A 26842-nucleotide genomic window follows, 5' to 3' on the forward strand; every position below is an offset into this window, starting at 1 on the left:
GTTTTACCAGAGGACAGTGTGTCAATGGTGGAACTAAGGGCGCTCGCTCCTAACAAGCATGGAAGCGTAGTGACGGCAGCATCCAAAAGTTCCTCAACATCTACAGTATCCTTAGCTCGGCTAAAACAGGCAGAAGCTGACAGAGCATCCTTGCTGGCTGAAGCAGCAATCTTAGAGCAACGGCAGGCGTTAGAAATAGAGGAAGCACAATTCCAAGCACGATTAAAGGTTAAAAAGGAAAGGCTGGAACTCGAAGCGAAGCTTGCAAAGGTTAATGCAAAAATAAAAGTGTATCAGGGTTGTGAAGAACGGCAAGGTCCTGCAAGACAGGACGTGACCATTGAAACGCGTGGTGCATGCGCTTCCAAACCGGAGTACAAAGACCACTGCGACCACAGTTCGGCAACGGAATATCTTGAGCTGCCATCACGCCTCCTAGCAACCCACTTAAGCATGCCAGTGAGTGCCAAACCCATAATGTCAAGCACCCTAGTGGAACGGCCCACCCAAGGTAACGAACACTCACTTTACAACACTGACATAGTGGAGCCTCAGGGTAGGATGCCACTTCAGGCAGATCTTACAGAAATGTTTGCAAAGAGTCAGAGGCAACATTCCTTACCTTCGCGCAACGTTCCTCCATTTTATGGTGACCCTCTTGAGTTCACGTCCTTCGTAAGAGCTTTTAAACATGCCATCGAAACCAAAACTGATAGCAATCATGAAAGGCTGTTCTTCCTCGAGCAGTATACTGAAGGACAGCCTAAGGACCTAGTGAGAAGCTGCCAGCTCATGCCAGAACATCGTGGTTACGCAGAGGCTATAAAACTGTTACATGACAATTTCGGAAATAGACAAATAATCGCTACAACGCTGATGCAAAAGGCACTCAACTGGCCGGAAATAAAGTCAGAGGACGGAAAGTCGCTAAAAACTTTCTCCCTGTTCCTAGTAAAATGTTACAATACCATGTCAAGCATCGATTACATGGATGAGCTAGACAATGCTACCAACTTGAGAGGTGTTGCCTCAAAACTGCCCTACAAATTGCGTGAAAAATGGAGAAGCCACATATACGAGTACGAAGAGCGCAATGAAGAAAGAGCTAAGTTCGTGCAGCTGATGAAATTCGTAGAACGAGAAGCAAAGGTAATGTCTAACCCACTTTTTGGAGACCTGAATGTTTCGACTAGTGGTACAACGACTAGTGGTAAAAAACACAGCAACAAATCCCCTTCAGGATTCAAGCAAAAAATGGAAGAAAAGAGAGGTAGCAGCTTTGCGACCGGCGTAAAACAGGTTGGTACAAATCATAAAGACTCAATTACAGTAAAGAGTAGTGGTGCATTAGTTATTAGTGCATTCACTAAACCTTGTGCATCCTGTGAGCAAGATCATACCCTAGACGAATGCCACAAGTTTAACAATGAGACATATAAGGTCAAATTGGACTTTCTAAAAAAGAATGGATTCTGCTTTGGCTGTTTAGTAAAAGGACATTTAAGCAAAGACTGCATGAAGAAAATTACATGTCAGTTGTGCTCAAAGAAACATCCTCGCATGCTACACATTGCAGCAAAGGACACAGCTCAAGCGATCGCAAAGGCTGACGAAACCGAACCAGTTCAAACATTGCCTGTTGCAGCGAGTCACGAAACGAGTGCGTGTATCGGGGCTGGAGATGACTGTATTCTCTCCATAGTACCTGTTAAAATAAAGTCCAAGAAAGGCAACAAGACAGTAAAAGTATACGCCTTTATGGACCCAGGTAGCTCTGCTACCTTTTGTACAGAGTCATTAGCAAGGCGATTAAACATACAAGGTAAAAAAATTGACATCATGTTAAGCACCATGAACGCGAGGAAACAAGTAGAAAGTTACGTGCTTACTGACCTAGAGGTTAGCAGTCTGGAAGAAAACACCTTTATTGAACTCCCCAAAGTGTTCACACAAAAGAGTATCCCAGTCTCAGTGGAAAATATTCCACAACAGCACGACATTGATAAGTGGCCATACCTCAGCGAAGTAAAACTGCCTTACATTAATGCTGGAGTTGAAATTCTCATAGGTAACAAAGAGCACAGGCTCCTAGAACCATGGCGAGTAATTAACAGCAGGCACAATGGGCCATATGCAGTAAAGACTGCTCTCGGATGGACCATAAATGGACCTCTTCGAGAGTCGGTCGAGGAAGGCACATGTGACAATGAGCAAGTGAGCGTTGCAGTCAACAGAGTCTCCATCGAAAGTGTAGAACAAATGCTGATACAACAGTACAACCATGATTTTCCTGAACGGAACTGTGATGACAAAGCTGAGTTGTCACAAGAGGACTATCAGTTTTTAGACTCTGTAACTACTCCCTGCAATTTACCGATAATCACTTCTACATCGGTCTCCCATTTAAGAAAGCAGCTACTCAAATGCCCAATAACCGAAGCGCAGCCATGCAGCGCGCACTGAACCTCAAACGGAAGTTTAGGCATAACCGCTCCTTTCACAAAGAGTATCTAAACTTCATGAACGACATGTTTGAAAAGGGTCACGCAGTCAAGGTCCCCACACCCCACCTAAGTCGACAAGACGGGCAAGTGTGGTACATACCTCACCATGGTGTGTACCATCCTCAAAAGAAAAAGCTAAGGGTAGTCTTTGACTGTGCTGCCAGCTATCAGGGAATATCATTAAATAGCGAGCTTCTGCAGGGACCCGACCTGACAAACTCACTCATTGGGGTGCTCGCACGCTTTAGACAAGAAGAAGTTGCCATGAAGGTGATGTGGAAGCCATGTACTATCAGGTCAGAGTTCCGGAAAAGGACACAGACTTGTTGCGTTTCCTGTGGTGGCCGAATGGAGACATGAGTCAGGACTTGGTTGAGTATAAAATGGTTGTTCATTTGTTTGGCGCAAAATCATCTCCAAGTGTAGCTAACTTCGCCCTTAGGAAAACAGCAGAAGAAGCATCAATGCATCTGCCGAGGCAGTCAACACGGTACTTAAAAACTTTTATGTAGACGACTGCTTGAAGTCAGTCTCTAGTCATAGTCAAGCAGTTGCGCTATATAGTAATCTCACCAAACTGTGCGCAAGTGGAGGGTTTCACCTCACCAAGTGGGCAAGTAATAGTCGTACATTGCTAGCTTCCATCCCTGAGGGTGAGAGAATTAAAGACATGAGGGACTTAGATTTGAGTAAAGACGTACTCCCTGTTGAGAGGGCTCTAGGGGTGCTGTGGTGTATTAATTCAGACACGCTCAAGTTCAAGATTAGTTTAAAAGAGCGGCCTGTGACTAGAAGAGGAATCTTGTCAGTCACTAGTTCAATTTATGACCCCTTAGGCTTCCTTGCACCAGTCATACTGCCAGCTAAGATCTTAATGCAGGAGTTATGTAAAGAGAGACTCGCTTGGGACGATGACATTCCCGAACAATTTATAAAAAGATGGAGGGCCTGGCTACACGAGTTGCATCAATTGTCTGAGTTTAGTGTAGCAAGATGCGTAAAACCAGTTGACTTTGGAGTTACAACTACAGCACAACTTCACCACTTCTCCGATGCAAGTGAAATGGGATATGGAGTTGTCTCATATATTAGGTTAGTAAATGCTGATGGATTTACACACTGTGCATTCATGATGGGGAATTCTCGCGTAGCGCCCTTGAAACAAACTACTATCCCCCGAATGGAATTGACAGCGGCAGTCGTCGCCGTAAACAACGACAAAATGTTGAAAGGTCAACTGGAAATAGAACTGCTGGACTCTGTGTTTTGGACCGACAGCACAACTGTCTTGAGATACATCGTTAATGAAAAACTTCGCTTTAAAACCTTTGTCGCTAACAGAATCTCCATCATACGAGAGTCAACCAAGCCACAGCAGTGGAGGTACGTCAACACTTCAAAAAACCCAGCTGACGCTGCTTCCAGAGGAGTTTCCTGTGAAAAATTCATGAAAAACAACAATTGGATCCATGGTCCCCCCTTTCTTAAAACACCAGAGAGTAAATGGCCTGAAAACATTCACGATCTGTCGACGAAAGAGGATGACATTGAGATTAAACACTCAGCCTTAGCGAATCTCGTAAAAACTACAGAGAGCACAGATGCCGTGAGTAAACTGATTAACTATCACTCTGACTGGTATAAGTTAAAAAGATCCGTTGCCTGGATTCTTTGCGTTAAAGATATGCTTAAACAGAGAACAAAAAGGATCAAGGGACAGGCAAACAACTCAATAACAGAAAACCATAAGTCTCTAACAATTAAGGACTTAACAATGGCAGAAAACGAAGTCATTAAGTTCGTTCAAAACCAAAAATTCAAAGACGAAATTTCCATGTTACAAAAGGGTAATGCTTCCGTAAAAAGAAACAGTTGTCTCTCCAAACAAGATCCAGTACTGCAGGATGGAGTGCTAAGAGTTGGAGGACGTCTTGGTAGGTCTGCAATGCCTGACCACGCAAAACACCCTGTCATTATACCCAAAGACTCACACATTACAACCCTAATCTTAAGAAACACTCACGAACAGGTCGGACATTGTGGAAGGAATTTTATGCTTTCAAAATTGCGGCAGAAATACTGGATTCCGACAGCAAATTCCCTTGTGAGAAAGTTTCTGTCCAGTTGTGTGACATGCAGAAAGATCAGAGCGAAGAATAGTGAACAAAAAATGTCAGAACTGCCACGCGATAGAATAACACCAGATCACCCACCGTTCACTAACGTAGGGGTAGACTATTTTGGACCCTTCGAGGTCAAACGGGGTAGAAGTAATGTTAAAAGATATGGCGTATTGTTTACTTGTCTGACAACAAGAGCGTGCACATTGAAGTCGCGCAGTCATTAGATACAGACTCCTGCTTAAATGCTATTTGACGCTTCATGTGCAGAAGAGGCCAGGTGTCAGTTATGAGAAGTGATAATGGAACAAACTTCATAGGCGCTGAGACTGAATTGCGTAAAGCAATCCAACAGTGGAATCAGTCAAAAATTTAAGGCGTCCTCATGCAAAAGGGGATACAATGGATATTTAATCCTCCTGCTGGGTCACACTTCAGTGGAATATGGGAAAGGCAGATAAGGTCAGTTAAAAAAATCTTGAGGTCTGTACTAAAAGAACAAACACTAACGCTTCAGGAGCGCCAAAAATGGTCTCAGGTGAGAAAAAACCTCTCGATTGGAGACGTAGTTCTAATAATTGATGAGACTTCTCCAAGAAATTCATGGGTCATCGGACGGATCACGAAAGTGTTCCCTGATAAAAAAGGACTTGTGAGACGTGTACTGGTCAAAACTAAAACCAGTACCCTGGAAAGACCCATCGATAAGCTGTGCCTGATATGTGAAATGGACTGTTAATTACCTTATAAAGTAGTCATGTTCCTTTCATTTGGTACGCAGCAATATGAATACCTTAAGTTAAACCGTTAACAAATGTCTAAAGTGTTAAGAAAGTTAATTCTAAAGTGTTAAGAAAGTTAATTCAAATTTTAATCCAATAGTAAATGTTGTGGCCCAATTGTAAAAAAAAAAGGAAAAAACAACAAAACAAAAAATGTGTGTAATTGTCAGTCTTCCTGCCTGTCAATTAGGGGCTGGAAATGTAAGGGCCATATTTCATTCTTGTGATTTGTTGTTATGTTTATCTTATTTCAGTTTATTAGTTAAGCATTAAGCATTAAGTATCATACATATAATTTGTATTGTGACATCATTTCATAGGTTGTTCTGTGACATCATCCCACAGTTATGCAGTACCATGTCTATCACGCATGTTAGTTGTAGTTGTTGTTAAGACACGGAAGGATACAGAAAGGTGTGGAGCACACAAGCTTTTGACCGTGAGACAGTAAGCTAAAAGGAATACAGTAAAATAAGTTGTTGTAACTGTAATCTATCGAAGCTACAGAACACAGCAAGCGACTCGTCGTGACTACAGTGGATTTATGCAAGAAACTGTAACAACCGTTGTTTTTGATGTTGAAAATAAACAAGAGACAAAGAAATCAACGAAACGTCTGATGTCGTCAGTGACACTGTGTAACTAAAGACACGCGTCAGAACTTGTGAATAACATGCACCTACACCAATGGTTTACACAATTCAGCGCACCTAGGGGCCCACGCGTGAGATTGCCCAATCAAAATTAGGATTGTGGGAGCTGAGACAGGGTAGGCCCAGCACAATGGCCTGATCTACTCGAGGAAGTTGTTTAATGCAATTGTTTAAGGTCGCGGCCATCCAGAGCCTTAATTGGTTTTGGGCATGGAAGCTTCGACACTGGAGCAGTGAGGAAAGGACAGCAGAGGATATGAAATTGCCAGTCGACCCGGAACCAATAAGGGCACAAACAGACACAGTGTGGTTATTATATAATATGTGTGCTTTTAAACAAAACGTGTTGTGCATGCAAGGTGGTGTGAGTGATGTTACTTTGTGAAATGGACTCGAGGCTGTCACTACAGTGACCCTCATACCGTTTATTCGAGACTGTCGATGGTGTTGGATGGAGCTGGCCGCGAAGATGCTGATCTAGCTTTATCGCTAAGTTCATGCATTCATCCGGAGACTTGCCGACATCCTGGCAGGCGAGTTCCAACTGGATCTCAGGTTGAAGTCCATCACGAAAGCATGCCAGTAGTGCTTTATTGCACCACCCACTCCCTGCTGCCAACACACGAAATTTGACGGCATAATTGGCGACAGGGGTATTTTCCTGGCTCAGACTCAACAACAATTGTTCTCCATACCTGCCATGATCCGGGTGATCGAAAACCCAGCGAAGGGCTCGGATGAATTTTTCATATTCAAAACTGATGTCCCCACCCGCGCCCCATACTGCTGCCGCCCAATCCATTGCTAAACCTGTAAGTTGTTAAATGACGAAGCTGATTTTTTGTTTATCTGTCATCTCTGGAAATGCAGGTACAACTCATAGGCCAGGAGGAAGCGTTTGCACCCATCGGGGTTACTTGAGGAACGCTCCGGTCGGGAGGGGCGTGGCGGTGAATGTGTCGTCACAAGCTAACTCATGCTGTATGCTAGATCATTGACAGCCTTTGCTAGCGCGCTGGAAAAGCCAGAGTTTATCTAATGAGTAGCCTATATATTTGTGTTTGTTGCATTTCTGGGTAGGGGTGAAGGGGGGTGGGAGGTTGTATGTCTGCATTTTTATCGATAAATCGCACATGCTTATAATCCTTTTTATCAAAATGCTGCCTTTTGTTAAGTGAAAGTCCCAACCGATGAATGAATTTTAAATAAATTTTAAAGCATCTTTTTAGGCCTAAATTTTTATTTATGGCCAGGCGTATTACAAAGTGAAGACCTGTTGTTCAGTTGTTCCCTGAACAGTGTAACTGGACGGAGAGATTGTGTGTGTGTGTGTGTGTGTGTGTGGGTGCACAGAGAGTTTGTGTATGTCTGCGCACATCTCATACTGTAGGTGTGTATGCACGAAGAGTTTGTGTTTTTAATGTTATCTTCTCCTTTAAACGTGCTTCCAACCAACCAACTCTGGCCTCCAAACTCTGAAGGCTACGTCATAGTCGATAACTGCTTTTTTGATCTGCTGGTTACAGCGGGGTGCCAAGTGTTAATCAGTGTAAAGTAGCCTATAAAAGCCAACATAGAAAGCATTTAATACCTTTAGCACACCACTGACATTTACAGATTGTTTAATGTTGTTGCAAAAGGATACATACCGTTTTCTTTTTTACGAGCCGGATGTTCACAATTTTTTTTGTGCTTTGAGGTGACTTGTTCTCTTTTCCAGAACGTTATACAGACAGTTAAGAGTTGGGATACAAGTAAAACAAAATCTGAATGTTAAATAAGGGTCAATGGAAAAATCGATAACTGATAATTACTATACATTATTAAAAGTCTTTCTTACCCTTTGTTTTTTGTCCTCACAAATTGCAACATTCTTCGTGGAATAAAACGTCTTTGGCTCCATGTCTGTTTCTACTAATATCTGTAGGAACTGCAGATGTTGTTTCGTACAGTTGTTTCGTTCAATTTCTTTCTTCATAGCTTAGGACCTTCCCTTCCCCCCAAAATAGTGTGAATGTCTGCACCTATTCAAGCAGTTAAATTGCCATTAATATGTTAAGAATTTAATTAAACATGATTTTATATATATATATATATATATATATATATATACACATACACACACGCACACTACTCACAATAAGGTGAGGTATATTGGTATATACATGTGTATTTACATGTGTATTTACATGTTTACACAAATGCGTTTCCTATTTGCTCTGAATTTGAATGAAATAATTAAGTTTCCTTTCATATTACTAATAATGTATGAGAAGAAACACCATTTTCATTAGTTTAATATTTATTACCCCTTTTTATATGAAAGCTTGACAGTGACGTTGCATGCTCCTTCCTAACCTCATGATGTTGTTCTGAGGCAATGCGTTCCACTCTTCCACAAGTGCTACACGCAGTTCTGCCAGGTCACATGGGGGAATTGGGGGATGATGATGGGTTCTATTATGTCTCTGAGGTAAGAACGTGCAGTGACTGTGCCATGTACAATAACCAAATCTGTTTTGCACTGACTGGTGATGCCTGCCCAGACTGTTGCACCTCCTCCGCCAAAGCAAACCCTGGGGACCATGTTGACCTCTTCGTATCGCTCACCTCGCCTTCTCCTGTGCAAAGTGACCTGACACTCATCAGTGAACAGGACGGTAGATCACTGCTGCATTGTCCAGGTCACATGGTCGTGTGACGGTGGGTCGGTTGCGAATGGTTTGTCTGGAAACCCCTCGGTGGGGTCTTCTGCTGTTGTGTTGAAATGATTCGAGCTTTGTGACATGGTGCATTATCCTGCTGGAATAAGTCATCAGAGGATGGGTACATGGTGGTCAAAAAGGGATGGACATGGTCAGAAACAATGCTCAGGTATCCCGTGGCATTTAAACAATGCCCAATTGGCACTAAAGGGCCTAAAGTGTGCCATGAAAACATCCCCCACACCATTACACCACCACCAGCAGCCTGCACAGCGGTAACAAGGCATGATGGATCCATGTTCTCATTCTGTTCTTGCCAAATTCTGGCTCAGATGGTCTGGGGTCTTCTGCTGTTGTAGCCCATCCGCCTCAAGGTTGTGCATGTTGTGGCTTCACAAATGCTTTGCTGCATACCTCGGTTGTAACGAGTGGTTATTTCAGTCAAAGTTGCTCTTTTATCAGCTTAAATCAATCGGCCCATTTTCCTCTGACCTCTAGCATCAACAATGCATTTTCACCCATGCTGCATACTGGATGTTTTTCCCTTTTCACACCATTCTTTATAAACCCTAGAAATGGTTGTGCGTGATAATCTCAGTAACTGAGCAGATTGTGAAATACTCAGACCAACCCGTCTGGCACTAACAACCATGCCACGCTCAAAATGACTTAAATCACCTTTCTTTCCCATTCTGACATTCAGTTTGGAGTTCAGAAGATTGTCTTGACCAGGACCACACCCCTAAATGCATTGAGGCAACTGCCATGTGATTGGTTGATTAGATAATTGCATTAATGAGAAATTGAATTGAACAGGTGTTCCTAATAATCCTTTAGGTGAGTGTATGTTTACAACATAATATGTGAAGAAACACAGATCATAAACTGATCACACAAAGTATAATATAAATGGTGGCAAAAAAGTCTCTCTTTGGAAAGGAAAAACGCACACAGTGCATATCATATAAAATTTTCTTAGACCGGTTAACGAATACAGAGGTTCTCTAATGTTTACAGTGTTTAAAGGAAAACCTTATACTTTAGATGCTATGACAAAATCTGTGACAGCAGTATGACAATGTATGAGAACAGAGAGAGAAAAAGAGCAATGTTATTTTTTTTGTCCATTTATGTATAGCAGTCCAAAACTACAGTTTGTTGTTATGTATGGTTGGTTTCATTTAAAAGAAACATGTTAAAATGACCATATTCCATCCAAATTTATTTATATCACTTTTTAACATACATTTATTAAACATTTTAGTTTAGTTATTTTATCCAATGAATTTTGTCATTTTGTTTACTTTACTAATCAGCTGAGAGTCTGCTACACACCAGAATACACACAGGATTAATTCTCGGGAGTGTGACCAATTTATAAACTATAAAATCACCAGAGCAGTTTAAGTCACAATTCTTTTGACGGTAACTTTTTACCGTTAGGGCTGTTCAGCGGTAGCATCTAAGTTAAAGTATTTCTTTTGAGTCTTTAAACATTGGAGAAATTCTACATTCATGAACCTGACAGAGTTTAACCAGTCTGATCGCTGTGAGCATTTCTCCTGTCCAGAGAGATCTGTATCTCTTGCACTTTATATCTTACTGTACATGTGTTCAACTGCTGTGCTTCTGCTTACAATCTGTGGAAATCTGCTCGTCATCATCTCTGTTCTTCACTTTAAGCAACTTCACACACCAACGAACATGCTTGTGCTCTCTCTGGCTGTGTCAGATTTTCTCATTGGTGTTTTGGTGATGCCGCCATTGTTTATCTGGACAATTGAGTCATGCTGGATATTTAATACAGGGCACTGCATGTCTTTGATGATCACTTCTTTTTTTCTAGGAAACCAGACCATCTATAACATTGCTCTGATAGCTGCAGATAGATATTTGGCTCTCTCAAATCCATTTCTCTACACAAATACAGTGAATGTAAAAATTATGTGCATTATAGTTTCTACTAACTGGTCTGTATGTCTTGTATATAATATACTAGTCTGTCATTTTAGTGGGAGTTTCACAAGTTCTGTAATGTGTCCTGGAGAGTGTTTCTCAGTTCCCAATGAGGTTTGGACTGTAATTGATCTTGTATATTCATTTATATTTCCACTTTCTGTCATAATCATATTGTATACTCAAGTCTTTGTGATTGCTAAGAAACATGCCACTGCTATCAGAGAGCTTAATAATCACACACGACCTAAAATACAGAAAATCAGCTCACAGTCTGTGAAATCTGAGAGAAAAGCAGCTAAAGTCCTTGGCATTTTAGTGTCTGTATTTCTGGTGTGTTTACTTCCATATTTCATTTACAGTTTATTAGGCAATGTTATCGACCTACAGCCAGAAATTTCTCATAAAGTCCTTGTTATAATGTATTTAAATTCTACAATTAATCCATTTATTTATGCTCTGTTTTATTCATGGTTTCGAAGGTGTGTTAAAATAATTATTACTATGCAGGTTTTCCAAACAGACTCTGAATTAATCAATGTAATTTTATGAATTATCAATTGTCATAAAAAGTGCCAAAATATTGATACATTGCTATTATCCCATAAAATATACTGTAAATCAACAAATATAATATTTACATACATTATTTACAGTGTGTTAACATTTTGACAAAAAAAAAAATCCTATTTATGGTTTATTATGTTCTTCTTGAGAATTGCTAAAAAGATTGTCCCTTCTCATGCAATTTAAGTTCCAACTAATCAGTGTGATCAAAGCAATGCAGAACAACATGGTCATCCAAAGATAAGCTATTTAAAAAGTTTTTAAGCATTGTGTAAGCTATAGATATACAAAGCGATTATAGTATATGAGTTATGACTGCATGTCCTTTTTGCCAGTCTCGGATACACCATGGCACTGATGGAGAGAAAGTCATTAGAACCACACATACTGTAGCACACAGGAATTATAGCTCCACTGTAATAATAAACATCTGTTCTAATCTAACAAACAGTGAGGGAATATTGGAATATCCCCATGATTATGTTAGGTAGACGTTAAGTTAACATCTTCATCTAGAGGTTAGCCAGCATGTTCACAAATAATAATAATAATAAAATAAATAAATAAATATTTTTTAAAAAGGTGGCATATTTTTTCTCCAGATCTGGTTGAATATTTAACATTGTGTGATCAGTTCTTTATAGCATATAAGGCTCACATTGTAGTGCATAAACGGTTGGAGTGCACAGTCGCCCTCACAATTATTGTGCAAGTTAAATTCACAAGTTTGTACAATTACAAGTTTTGTATAATTACAAGTTCAAGTTTTGTACGATAAAGTACAAGTTCATAATTATCTCCATAATGATCCAACTAAAATTTTTATTATCGTATTTTTATTAATACAATATTTCTATTGGTGGCACGGTGGCTTGCACCTCCAGGTTCCGGGTTCGATTCCCGCCCAGGGTCTGTGTGCATGGATTTTGCATATTTTCCCTGTGTTTGCTATATTTTATTCAAGTTCTCCTGTTTTCTGAGGTTGTAGTTAATTGCAATATAAAATAATAAAAGGACTGCCTCTCATTGCGAGGTTAGTACTAGTTACTGTGCAACAGCTGTGAGTTCTTTGAGTTTGGGTACAGACGATTCTGGAGTCTACATTTCCAAGGACACTTTCTAAGGTGAGTCGTGTGCTGACCATTACAGAATTTGACACCTATAATGGTTTGTGTTTTGCAGATAGATATTTCCTGTTTTTTCCCTTTTCACACCATTCTTTATAAACCCTAGAAATGGTTGTGCGTGATAATCTCAGTAACTGAGCAGATTGTGAAATACTCAGACCAACCCGTCTGGCACTAACAACCATGCCACGCTCAAAATGACTTAAATCACCTTTCTTTCCCATTCTGACATTCAGTTTGGAGTTCAGGAGATTGTCTTGACCAAAACCACACCCCTAAATGCATTGAAGCAACTGCCCTGTTTGTGATTAGGAAATGTTTATCAGAAACATGTTGTTGCTGCTTAATGTGCTTTCTTACTGTGCGTTCATGCTGTTTTTTGTGCTGGGTACTAAAATGTTGTTGATGTCCTTTGTATGGGCGTGTTATTCCACAAGTTCTGACACGTATCTTTCTGGTTACACTGTGTTACTCACAACTCGGACGTCCCTTGAATTCTTTGTCTCTCGTTTTATTTTTAACATCAAGTACAACAGTTCTTACAATTTCTTGCATAAATCCACTGTGGTCACAACAAGTCGTTTGCTGTGTTCTGTAGCTTACGGTCTTGCATTATCATTACAACAACTTATTTGCCATATCTTTCAGCTTACGGTTCTATAGCAGATTACGGTCAAAAGCTTGTGTTCTTCACACTTCCGTATCTTAACAACAACTAACAACTAACGTGCGTGATAGACATGCAACTATGCAACTACGAAATTATGTCACAATACAACTTATGAGTATCATACTAAATGCTTGTCTAATGGACTAATTGCTTAACTAATAAACTTAATAAACTTAATGTATAATGTTTAACTAATGAAATAAAAATAAACACAACACATTCATAAAAATGAAAACATGGCCCTTACATCCTTTGTTATTTATTGGTAAAAATAGAAGTTGCTAAGCAAAGTACAATCCCCTTGACAAGCTAGTTTTCATGAGAGGTTTCAGGTCTACTCAACACGCGCCCAACTGTAAGTATCTAAGAGTACAGACAAAGAAAGAATGGCTGGACATTCAGGACAGGCTGGATAAGTGGTTGTCCACAATATGTGAGAGCATGCAATGTTTGTGGGTTATGGGAAAAGGTGCAACTCAGTCTGCTGGAGGAAATTAGTATGTCATGGTCCTGGTAAAAGACAGATTACTCTTAACCACGTTGGTTAATCTGTATCCATCGGGCACTAAGTTTAAGGTGTTTCTTAATGACATACCAGCCTAAGAGTGAATTTAGCAATGTTCATTTTGGAAACAAATGGAGAAAACACCCCAAAAGAGAGTGGATTAGAAGAAGGTGAGATTGCAGACCTACCAGAACCATATGTTGGTCTCAATCACTTATATAGTCTGGGAAGGGAATTTAAGCAACCTCAAAATAGTCTACCTTTGCCTATAAATCCAATGGCCTATAATAAGAGAGGGACGGATAATCGATCAGACATAAAAGACGCTTCTGTTAAATGCAAAAATTATTTCACAAAAACACAGATTTAAATTTAATGCATTTGAAACTCTCTATAGTAACATAAAAAGTGTAGCTACAAATATGAAGTTGTCATGACTGTGCTGTTGTAGAAACTGCAGATGCAGGGATAAACAATGTCTATTTATTGACAAAACAACAAAAACACAATGAAATCAAGAAAAACGCCGGCAATGGCGCTACCCTCCTTAGGAACGGAGACTCCCCGGGCTGGGTCTGCAGGCGGGCAGGAAACACACAAATTATATCTTCTCTAGTAAAGTTCATTCGCACTCTGACTGGGATGACTCACGGTCCTTCAGTCCTTGCACAGACCTGATCACTTCTCGGCCACCTACCCTGTCCTGCAGACACCTGTCTCTCCTGGGGGAGGGAAGCAGAGTCAAAAAGCACACAAACATACAACAAAACATGCTGGTGCACAACAGTGAACAAACAAGTGACATACAGGGGTAGACACAGGTGAACTTGCTTTGGTCATTAGACAGATGCTGGGGAACAAGTACTCACTAGGGGGAGACAAAGCGTTGGCTCAGTAATCTGGTGAACCAGATCTTTTTTCCCCAGACTGAGGTGGTACAGATGTTACAGTCAACCCCCCCATCACCCCCTAGAGCTGTAATTTAAATGTGACTGGGTTTACTTGTGTGTTAATGGGGAACGGACCGATGTATTTGGGGCTGAGTTTTTGACAAGGCAGGTTAAGGTGAAGGTCCCGTGTCGAGAGCCATACTCGATCCCCTACCTGGAGCGGCGGACTTTCCCTTCGCCGTCTATCGGCAAATTTTTCAAATCTATGAGCTGCTTAACACTCGGGAGGTGTCTTAAGATCTTGGTGTGCGCTTCCTCCTATACTTTTTCTGCTCTTTCCACGGATCCACCATGGGGATATCGGTGGGAGGGGCATCCCAAGGACAGAGCGGTGGCTGATGCCCTAGAACACACTGAAACGGCGTCAATGCCAGTCGTGGAGTGACGTAATGAATTTTGCGCATATTCCAACCAGATTAAACACTCTGCCCATTCATGTTGTCGACTACTACAATATGCTCAGAGGAACCTTGCAAGTTCTTGGACAGTTCGCTCTGCCTGCCCATTAGACTCGGGGTGATAGCCTGACGTTAGACTAACAGTGGTTCCCAATTTCTGGAAGAAAGCTTTCCAGACTTTGGCGATGAATTGGGGACCACGATCAGAAACAATATCCTCCGGGATGCCGTAGTAGCGAAAGACTGTCTCGAATAGGGTTTCTGCCACCTGGAGGGCCGGTGTGAGAGAGTTAAATGGAAAAAAACAACTTCTCTTAGAGAAGCGGTCAACCACTATGAAAATTGTTGTGTACCCTTTTGACACCGGCAGATCTGTCACAAAGTCCACTGCGATGTGGGACCACGGTCTGTGAGGTGTTGGGCCAGGGGTAGCTCAGTGGTTAAGGCATTGGACTATGGTTCGAAAAATCCCAGGTTCAAACCCCACAACCATCAAGTTGCCACTGTTGGGCCCTTGAGCAAGACCCTCAACTGCTCAGATGTGTAATGCATTAAAAAAAATGTAAGTCACTCTGGATAAGAGCGTCTGCCAAATGCATAAATGTAAATGTGTTGGTAGGGGCATTAGTTTTCCAACTGGCAACCAACATGGACTCTTAGTTGCTGCACAAATTGCACAAGACAAAATTACTGTTTTCACGGTTTCCCCTAAATTTGGCCACCAGAACTTTGGTTCTAACAGGTGGATTGTGCGTGAAACACAGGGGTGACTAGATGCCAAACTTGTGTGCGCCTCTATTGTCACTCGTTCACGTAGTGACTCCGGAACGTATGTTCGATTCGGAGGACAGCCCCTGGGCACGGGTTGACCCCCGCCTTTTTTTTCAATAAAAAAAATCCTGCTGAAGCTGAAGACGTGGACCTGCTGATAAGCCTCTGCTGGAGAGCCTCGCTCACGTAGTCCTCCATGGCCCGGGTTTTCACCACAGAAAATGGATAAATGCGTGAGCAGGGTGGTGTTTTCCCTGGCAGGAGCTCAATCGCGCAGTCCCACGGACGGTGGGGGGAGGTCGTGCTGCTGCCCTAACGCTAAATACATCTTGAAATGTCCGGTACTCAGATGGCACTGTGACTGATATTTGGGCGCTTGGACTTTCAATGCCGACGGTGTAAAGAGTTTAGTGCACCTAGGAGCCCAGGATGTGATGCGTGATTGTGTCCAATCGAAATTAAGGTTGTAGTAGCTGAGCCATGGGAGACCCAGCACGACAGACTGATCAACCTGAGGCAGTACAAAAAATTTCAGCTCCTTGGTATAATCTGGGAAAGTTAAGCGTAGGGGCACGGAGATGAGTTTAAGGGGTGAATGTTTTGAATGTTGACCATCTAAAGCTTTAACTGGGATCGGGTATGGAAGCTTTGACACAGGAGCTCTAAGCGTGGAAAGGAGAGCCGATGAGATGAAGTTGCCAGCCGACCCGGAATCTATTAGGGGGAAAACAGACACAGTGCGATTATTATAAGACAAACACGCATGCAAACAGAAGGAGTGATGAGTGCGAGGAGGTGTGTGTGTGATTACATTTAACAGTGGACAATTGCTGACTCTGTGCGATCCCCCCCACAGTACAGACATAACCCAGACGACATTCTTCTTTGCCTCTCCTGGGCTAAGAGGCGGGAAGTGCCAATATCCATTGGATCGGGATGGTTACCTTCGCGCGATTCGCTGGGGGGGGGGGGTTTGCTAAGGCTATCGCGGTGGCTGTGATTTGATCTTTCTATGGCTCTCCTTGTGGGGAGGTGTCTTCGTTGGCCACGGAGGTGCTGGTCCAGCTTGATGGCCAAGTTGATGCAGTCGTTGAGAGACAGGTCGGTATCGCGACAGGACAGTTCTAACTAGATCTCAGGATTTCCCGTGGTTGAGTGATTGAAGACCGCGCGAAAGGCTCTGATGAGCTGGTTGTAATCCGTTGTCGTGATCCCGCCGGCGCTCCACACCGCTGCCGCCCATTCCATCGCTGGCCCTGTGAGCTGCTGTGTGATGAAACTAATCTTTTTTCTTTCCGCTAATTCTCCTTTTTTTTCGTCAATCTGCCCCTGCTGCCTGTACTATAGTGTCGAGGCTTTCTCATTGGGCAGGGGCATTCCTGCTGCGTCTTGGAAGGTCTGTTCATCTGTCATGACTGTGCTGTTGTAGAAACTGCTGACGCAGATGCAGGGATAAACAATGTCTATTTATTGTCAAAAAAACAAAAACACAATAAAATAAAAAAAAAAAAAGGCCGGCAATAAACACACGCTGGAGCACAACAGTGAACAGACAAAGGGCTACGGGCTCGGCTGGTATATATAGAGACACACAGGGGTAAACACAGGTGAACTTGCTTTGGTGATTAGACATATACTGGGGAACAAGTACGCACATAGACACACTAGGGGGAGACAAAGCGTAGGCTCAGTAAACCTGTGAACCAGATCTTTTTCCCCCAGACTGAGGTGGTACAGATGTTACAGAAGTCAGCTCAGTCGACCCCACTAATTATATTTTACAAACCCCCAGGGCCATACTCTGAATTTCTCTGTAAATTTGCAGATTTCCCCTCAAACCTTGTTGTTTCTGTAGACAAAGCGTCTATTGCTGGAGACTTTAATATTTATTTTGAAAATTCAGAAGACCTTCTTAGAACAGGTTTAATGTCCAAACTTTACTAGGTGTGAGTTTACTAAGTAGGAGTAAATCAGTGTGTAGTAGTAGTAGTAGTTACATTTTAGATTTAGTATTATCCTTCGGATTAGGTATAAGAAATATAATCACAATTCCACAGTCTGAAGCTCTCTCAGATCACTGTCTTGTCTTGATTTATGTGTGTCATAGTAAAAATATATGTACAGAACCATGCTACCACTTTAAACGTACATTTACATCAAATACCACACAGAGCTTTATTAATTATTTACCAGGGTTACCAAATTTGATTGGATCAACATCTTACTGGACTCATCGGGCGACTGAATATTTAGAGTCAACATTTTGTTATACCTTAGATAATGTAGCTCCAGTTAAAAGGTAAATAATTATAGATAAGAAAATTGCTCTCTGGTATCACACGCGCACTACACATAATGATCACAGTGCACAAAATTATAACGCAAATTGTATCAAACCAAATTGTTAGTACTCCAAATAGCAGGAGGGAGAGCATCCTAAACTATAAAAAAGTGCTGATAAATCATTTTATCTCTCCACTCTCATAAAAAAAAAAACTTTACTTTTTTTTTTATATATATATAATACCATAACAAAACTAATTACTGCAGGAATCTCCACAACAACATACATTAGTGAAGATTTCATGAACTTTTTCAATAACAAAATCGTAAATATTTGGCAAAAAATTCAGGCTTTGAAACCAGACAATTAAGTGATACAGATGATAAACCAACCACGCCACATCAAAAACCTAGAATACTTTACTCCCCTTGAAGAGAGTGAACTAATTTCACTCATCTCTTCTTCAAAATCATCAACCTGTGAATTAGATCCTATACTGATACATTTTTTTCAAGCAGATAGTACCAGCAATAACAGAACAAACAAAATTATTAACTTTTCACTCAGCAGTGGATCCCAAATCCTTTAAATTAGCAGTTATCAAACCGATTACTAAAGGTCCCACACATCCCATTTTTCATTAAATGTTAATATGATTCTTTAGGGTCCTAATGAAAAGTTTGTAATATACTTTAATTAAAAATTCTTAATGGTTATGTAAAAAAAACACTACTTTTACCTGGTAAAAACTAGATCTGTTCTCCGCAACCTGTTTCAGTACATGCTAATTTAAATGCTTATGATCTCTGCTGAGCCCGCCCCCCAGTTCTGTGGGGCGTGTCTTCACAACACACGTGGGGTATAGCCACGGGAGTGTAGTCCAGTGCGGGCAGTGCTTTGTGGGTAATGCAGTCCAAACTGGAAAACGCTGGAATATAGAGTCTAAGCCTGTTTTCTTAAGTAGTTTTTGGTTTGATTTAAGTACGGAACCTACGCGGAAGTTTGTAATATCGCCTGACAACGCAGAAATTAAAAGAATGGACATGCATCGACTCGATTTGTCTTTCTCATCACTGCATGTGCATGATTTAACGGGCTGTTACGCTGCTGCGAGCAACAACAAGAAAAGCGGAGAAGCTTACTGAGAGAGATACGGACGCAATGTGTTTACTGATGTGTTTACATGACTTCTTAATCTTTGACAGACATCGTTATAAACCATCTAACGTTACAAAGGTAAGCATAATATAGTTTTCCGACTACGTACACAGTTTGCAACTAGAGATTCACCTTAATGCATTGTTTATTATAAACATGCGATTAGGAATTATTTAGAGACGGATGTACACAGAGAAGACGACATAACCATGTTCTATGAGAGTATAAGTTAACTTACACTCCGCATTCATCGTGATTATTAGAAAAGGCGAGCTGCAAAGAGTCATAGTAAAAGAAATTACACTCACCGAGCCTGGTGAAGATGAAGCAGGAACACGAAGCGTTAGTACAGATCCATTTTATTAGAAGCTGCTTCCTAGTAAAACCTGCTTTATATTGACCCGCGTTTATAAAGCAGTCTGGTGAAAAATGATTAGCGCAAACATGAACGCATTTAGGTAGATCGGCGGGGACGTTAGCTTCAAAAACAAAATTCAGCCACTGCATCTTCAGTGGCTCAGATGTTGGTAGTGAATGACGACTGCTGTGTTTGCTATTACACCCAACAACTGTACACCACACTCGCTTAGGCGGCATTTTGCTCCAGCAGCGAAAAACAATGGCCGACAGCTTCTTCTCACTCGGGGTAAGTCTTTGCTAAAACACCAGTGTCAATCAACTATAGTAGGAGCGGCCTCTTGTGGTGTGGCGTCACATTGACAGGCATTTGAGATTGGCCTGATTTCAGAAGGGGCATGTTATTGTAATAAATGAAAAGAAAATCACTGGGCAGCTCTTTATCATTGTAGAGTGGTTGTGTACACACTCTCCTAACAAACATTTTAGTCCAAACAGCTTGAAAAAGTGCATGTAGGCCCGTATGACCCCTTTAAGAAACCTGAGCTTGTCTCCTGTCAGCTTTCCAATTCCAGGCCGATGTCAAACCTCCCCTTTATCTCTAAGATTCTGGAAAAGATAGTATCACAGCAGCTACAGTATAAATGCTTATATACATTCTTTCTTCAATGTACTATAGTCACACACATCATTCATTGCATCCTCTCTTTTATTTTTATTAGTATTTGGTGCTTATATACCTGCTGGTTCATTCTCTCCATTACTACTTTCTGGTGCACCTTATGTGCATTTCATTTCCACCTGTATATACAATCATCATCATCATCATCATGCATGTGTACATAGAAGTAGTATTATTGTAACAAACTGAACAAAATTGTAAAACCTACTATTATTAAAACAGTAACTAGCTGTTAGCAGAATTAATGGGTAAAGACCACCAGAGAGATCATTTATACTGTTAATCATGTATATACATTTAATATCATGCTATACACCATATATTACACCACTCACACACACCCCACGCATATCACACCCAAACAGTCCATAATGTTGTGAAAACTTTAGAGTCCTTTATCTCTTCTACACAAGTCCATAAATAAATAAACAAAACCAGAGAACGTCCTCTACGAGCACAGGCGTCCCTTTAATGGCGGAGCAGTGGATGCCAAAGGTCTGGTCCCACATGCACACCCCAAACACGGTCAATGATGTGTTTATTTCCGGTGGAACAGCAGACAATCAAAGGGAAACAACCAGTGGCGATTTCTTTCAGACTGCAAGGGAAGCTCAGCTTCCCCTAAAATGTCACAAAATTAATGGTCAAATTATGTACTATTGTATAAACATTTCATTGACTAAAAATGCGTTAGAAAATGTTCATCTCAAAGACGAGTTCGTTCAGAATCAGTTAGATATAGCAGGTTGGCTGACTTGATTTTCTTCTCATACATTCCCGTAGCGTCACAGTGCATTTCCCCGTTGAAGCCCAGCGTCCATTGACTTCAATGCGGCTGCTTTGAACGTTTTTTTTTTTTTCAGTGCTTTGAAACTAGACGGTCATTGGATAAACGCTGCGATTATGTCCCGCCCACGGACGCTTAGCGTCTCTGGGAGTGAATGGAGCAGTGGGTGGGCCAGGACGCTGGGCTGCTGCATGATGGTTGGAGGAGCTGTTTAAAGGGCAGAACCCCTTTTTTGATTGATAGCATGTCTTAAGTATACATCAGCGCTACAGAGATCCGAGTTCTGTCCCATGGGGATTTGCAGGTGAAGTGGTAAGATGTACTGATGCACTCTGTATTGTTTGCTGGTGATATAAACCCATTTTGTTTGTACAAATCATTCTTTAAATAATAAAAAAAAATATAGCATTCTTGCTATTTCTCCTAGTTTCAGCATTGTAAAGTTATGTCATTCATATAATTAAAGTAGCTCATGGAAGGGAAAACTAGCCAGCTAGCAAGCTGTGCATAATGTCAGACGCAGACGGTGCTAATATTGTTGACCTGCTTTTGGCAAAACCATTTAGTAGTCTCCCTTACGAGGAGAGACTTAGAATTAAATGGCAGGGCAGACCAATGCTCAAGATTGATCTGGTGCAAAAATCAGGAAAAAAAAATAACAGGTCTTTTCAGCTCTCCTGGTATGACAAGGTGAACTGGCTGACCATGCCTGTTGATGAAACCTTCTCAGGGAATGGGATGTGTTTGGGTTTTGGGGATCTGGATAACTTTGACATAAAAAGTGCAAAGAACATAATGAATTTTAAAAGCTAGCAGCCGCCACTGGAAACAACAAACAACAAACAAAAACAAAAACCCGCCTGCATAGCAGGAGGAATGTCCATCAATGTAGTGCAATATAAATGGCAAGCAGGAATGTGTGTAAACTATATGCGCCTCAGCGGGCATTACACAAACAAACATGTATAAAACAAACACCCTTACATGCACTTTTGGACGTAACATATGGAGGGATATCACGGACATTTTTCAAAAGGAATTGCAAATTGCATTTTGCTTTTTCACTTTCTCTGCGTCGCACATGTAGCCTGCCAAAACTCAAACAAAATCTCTAATCCATTTGCAATTGCATTTCCAACGAGTTACATGGAAACCTGTCAATCAGCATCAGGGGTGGGTCTTTACTGTGGGGCGTGATTGTATGGAGAGTGACGTCACTTACAGTCGACATCCAAGAGGGGAATATTTAAGCAATGGAGGTAAGCCGTAGTGGTCTTATATTGGACATTCACCACACATGCAAGATTATCTCATCTGTTTATCAAGAAATTAACACAAAAATGACAAATCGCATATTTTCTTACTCTGGAGTGGACAGAGAGGCTATTACAAATAAATATATTTTTAGATCTTTTCCTGTTACAGCCTGCTGGAGCTAAATCTTTCAGAAATGCTGCTTACCGCCGCTTTATAGCGATGAAGTCACAAAGGGACTGTCTAAGTGCATGACCAAGACCCAATCGTTTGTTTACAGAAAAATACACAAAATTGCAGAGAAATACCTCACAGGACATCAAACATATTACACTGTTAAGCTACAGTATGGATTATTTGTATATTTATTTGCTTGCTTTATTGATAAATAATTAGTTTAATGTGCATTTAAAAATAAATAATTACACAATTATTGTGCCTCGGTTCACCTCCATTGCTCAAATTTCCCCCTCTTGGTCGGCGACTGCGAGTGACATCACTCCCCATACAATCACGTCCCACAGTATAGACCCACCCATGACGCTGATTGACAGGTTTCTGTGTAACGCATTGGAGATGCAATTGCAAATGGATTAGCAATTTCGTTTGAGTTTTGGCAGGCTGATGTTAATGAGACAAAAAGATCAGTAAACTCGCACAGGAATGCACTAATCATAAGCGTGCCACTCTCCCTGCTCAGAAAACATGTTAGCAATCTCAGCGCTCCTTAATTCTTTTCAAAACAAAATCTAGGTTTTGGGAAAACAAGCATAAAGCTATCCCTATCTAAATTAAAAGCATTGTATCCATCTCTTCCTAATCTTGGCTATGAGAGACAATTAAGAGAGCAGTCAGAGGTTGAAAATTTAGACCATGGCTTAGATCCAACCCTCATTGGCATGAATCAGATGGCTGTAAGAGTCTCTTTCAAAAAAAGATGAACACTCAAAAGTAGTACAAGCCACTGAGTCCTGCTAAAAAGGTTGTATGGCGAAAGACTTTAAACATCTAAGAGAGATAGACCCTTTCTTGGGTAGATGCAACATAAAATTCAGCTGTATAATTTCCATCCTCTGGAAATGATTGCCATATGTTTTCTGCCGTCAGAAATAGATGAGTTAAGAGTGTATTATCAGTTATTATCATTATGAGGACAAGCAGAAGCTTACCTCAGCAAAAGAAGTGTTCAGATGAGCTTCTCATGATTGTTTGTGATTTTGTGGACTATAATGAATGCTGGTTCAAAGTTGTGGATTATTAGAAGGACCGATTCAAAAAATGAATCTGTCCTTGAATACAGTTAGCGCTTTGCACAGGTGTTTATGCTGTATGGTGGAAATTATTTGGACTCTACAGACAAGATTGATAGCCAGCCAAATTCCCGTTGCGCAATGGGCTGATGGCTTAGGTGCTGAGTTACACACAGTGTTGCCGCTTTTAAAACCTAAATGGCGGACGTCCACACTTAATGAACTCTCTGACAGTCTTTCAGCAGACTCTAAAGTGAAATTGCATTTGTCTGCTTTGATGCAAACTGCTGATGATGAAAAAACTCTCAATCTGTTTCACTTGATATCTGCCATTATTGTCATAAGCTTGGACATTGGTACAATGCTTGCCAACAGATGTTGTAGGCTGTCTTAAATCCTAATCTAAATGCCATGCAAGTTGTTGTTAGTCTTTCGGCTGCTCCTGTCTGATCCACAGAAAACTTGGCATAGGTTTTACACCAGATGCCCTTTCTGACACAACCAGTTTTATCCGAGCTTGGGACCAGCACTGCATCCAGTGGCTGAGATTTGGGCATAGTGGGAATCAAACCCGGGCCTTCCGCATGGCAGGTGAGAGACTTGCCACTGAGTAATACCCCTTAATGCCATGCAAGTGTTTTATAATAAATTGTTTGAAATAAAATTGTTAAAAGTGTTACATAATTTAACTAAAATCAGGTCTGTGTTATTTAGCATAGTTACAACCAACAATATGAAAAGGTTTATGCTATACTCCCTGATTGTATTGTTACTCTGATACATTAATATAGTAAAATAATAATGGAGCCTTCAACATAAAAAAAAAATCTGGGTTATTATATAATATATTATGTATTATGCAATATACAGTATACTGCAGCTACATTTTGTGAGGTCAGGGCATTTTATTTTCAGTTTATATTGTTTCAACACTGTGACGAAAGTCTGGCACAGTGAAATTCTCTGTGTAAAGGGAAACAAAGTTTTGGTTGTTTTTATTTCTACATGAAGAGCCTGGAAGAGCAAAGGACAGTCATATTGACAAAAAAAAAAATCAATATGCATGTGCTCTGAAAGAATAAATCAATTATGCTTCTGTATTAAATAATAATATTTTCAATTTCTATTTTTTTTCAATTTCAATTTTATTTATATAGCGCTTTTAACAATGGTCATTGTTAATATCTAATGAGCAGATCCTATATATGAATTTCTAATGTTAAATGATGTTAACTATGTCTTTGTCTAATGTTAACTACATACAGTGGGTGTATTTGATTTTCTATTAATGAACTTGAAAGATCCAATCAGTCCAGTCAAGATTACATTAGATGGTGGAAACACTCTGCTGATATTTGGTGTTTTAATAATGTGTGACATCATCTTTATTATGCTGACACTCAAATTAGGGAGGTGTGATTCATTTCCAAAGTATAAAAGCACCAGATTTATTTTAAATTTTGCAGACCATAGAGGAATTATGCATTCATGAATCGGACAGAGTTTAATCAGTCTGATCGCTGTGTGCATTTCTCCTGTCCAGAGAGATCTGTATCTTCTGCAGTTTATATCTTACTGTATGTGTGTTCAGCTGCTGTGGTTCTGCTAACAGTGTGTGGAAATTTGCTTGTCTTCATCTCTGTTTTTCACTTTAAGCAGCTTCACACACCAACAAACATGTATCTACTCTCTCTGGCTGTGTCGGATTTTCTCATTGGCATCTTTGTAATGCCACCAATGTTAATCTGGTCAATTGAGTCATGTTGGATTTTTGGAAGAGATTTCTGCACCATCTACTGGTTAGTAACTAGTTTTCCGTCAATATCAACCTACACCATTGTTCAGATCTCTGTGGATCGGTATTTGGCTCTCTCAAATCCATTTCTCTACATGAACATTATCTCTGTAAGAATTACTTGGGCTGTTGTTGTTTTTAACTGGTGTGTAGTAATGACATATATGTTAGCACTCCTATATTTTAATGGAAACTTCAAAAGTTCTGTAATGTGTCCTGGAGAGTGTTTTCTCTCTGCAAATAACATTTGGTCTATAATTGATCTTGTATTTTCCTTTATATTTCCACTTTCTCTCATAATTATGTTCTATACTCTAGTTTTTATGATTGCTAAGAAACATGCCACTGCTATCAGAGAGCTTAATAATCACACACGGCCTAAATCACAGAAAATCACCTCACACTCGATGAAATCTGAGAGAAAAGCAGCTAAAGTCCTCAGCATTTTAGTGTCTGTGTTTCTGGTGTGTTTACTTCCATATTTTATGTATAGTTTATTAGGCAATGTTATCGAATTACGGTTAGAAATAGGTCAAAAAGTTTTAATTACACTTTATCTAAATTCCACAATTAATCCATTTATTTATGCTCTGTTTTACCCGTGGTTTAGAAAGTGCATTAAATTAATTGTAACTATGCAAATATTCCAAAGAGACTCTGCATTAATCAATATTCTTTCATAAAATCCTATTTTCTATCCTGTTGGTGTGTCTAAATATTATGTTAAAATAATTTTACACTTTCATAACACACGATTCAACACTTGATATTATGCACCCTCCCTTTTTCAATATCATATAATACAATACAATAAGAAGGAATTATTTATTACATAGCTTTTCTCCATATTTTCTACAGAAGCAAAATAATGGTTTAAACATTCCAAGTTCTTCTATTAAGTTCTACTGTTTATTTTAGGGCAATGCATTACATTAATCCTAATATTGTAAATATCCATGCATTAATAACCATTCAAATATTTCTGCATATATTGTCATTCTTTCATTATTAAATATTTGTAAGTTTTTTTTTTTCTTCTGGTGACACAGCTAACTATTGTTTGTTATATGCTGAATATATTTTAAACTTCTGTAAAATATATTAACCATCATATAAAATATAAAACCTACTGCGCTATGTTTATTTTTAACATAAGAAAACTTTTATCTTTTAACTTTTTTTTTTAATAAAAAAATAAGTTTTGATGTTACAAAACTAATTTTATGTTTAATATATAAAATTTGTTAATTTCCAAAAGACATAAAAAGATTCTTCAAAGATGGAGGCATGGCAGTAGGACACAGCGGGCACTCTGGATCAAAAATGGTTACATTTTGATCAATTTTTTTATTTTTGCTTATTCTGGTTTGTGGCCCATTTTTCCTTGTGTAATGGGTTTGACACATGGGTGACACCACAAACACAGACACGAGATGAGGTCTTCAAGAAAATAGGTAATATTATTAAAAATACTGGTGAAGGAAAGGGTTAAAAAGAGGGAGGAATGGAAAAAGGGAAGAAAAAGATGTAAATGCAGGTCTCTGGGCAATGCCCCACTGGCATGTGG

At 40.1% G+C, this 26842-nt stretch overlaps 2 protein-coding genes across 2 annotated transcripts; both read left to right on the forward strand.

The window, feature by feature from the left end:
• The first annotated feature begins 10279 nt into the window (after window positions 1-10279).
• Window positions 10280-11272, forward strand: LOC128541567 (trace amine-associated receptor 13c-like). Its single transcript, XM_053512049.1, has one exon. It carries the CDS (start codon window positions 10280-10282, stop codon window positions 11270-11272), a length of 993 nt encoding a protein of 330 aa, XP_053368024.1.
• Window positions 11273-24968: 13696 nt separating this feature from the next.
• LOC128516206 (trace amine-associated receptor 13c-like) lies at window positions 24969-25958 on the forward strand. The gene has a single exon (XM_053490527.1). The coding sequence runs from the start codon at window positions 24969-24971 to the stop codon at window positions 25956-25958; it is 990 nt and encodes a 329-aa protein (XP_053346502.1).
• The last annotated feature ends 884 nt before the right edge of the window (window positions 25959-26842 follow it).

This window comes from Clarias gariepinus, chromosome 2 (genome assembly GCF_024256425.1).
Source record: "Clarias gariepinus isolate MV-2021 ecotype Netherlands chromosome 2, CGAR_prim_01v2, whole genome shotgun sequence".
Classification (NCBI taxonomy): Eukaryota; Metazoa; Chordata; class Actinopteri; order Siluriformes; family Clariidae; genus Clarias; species Clarias gariepinus.

Coding starts and splice junctions, on each gene's coding strand:
- LOC128541567 (XM_053512049.1), top strand. CDS start 10,280: ATGAACCTGACAGAGTTTAACCAGTCTGATCGCTGTGAGCATTTCTCC.
- LOC128516206 (XM_053490527.1), top strand. CDS start 24,969: ATGAATCGGACAGAGTTTAATCAGTCTGATCGCTGTGTGCATTTCTCC.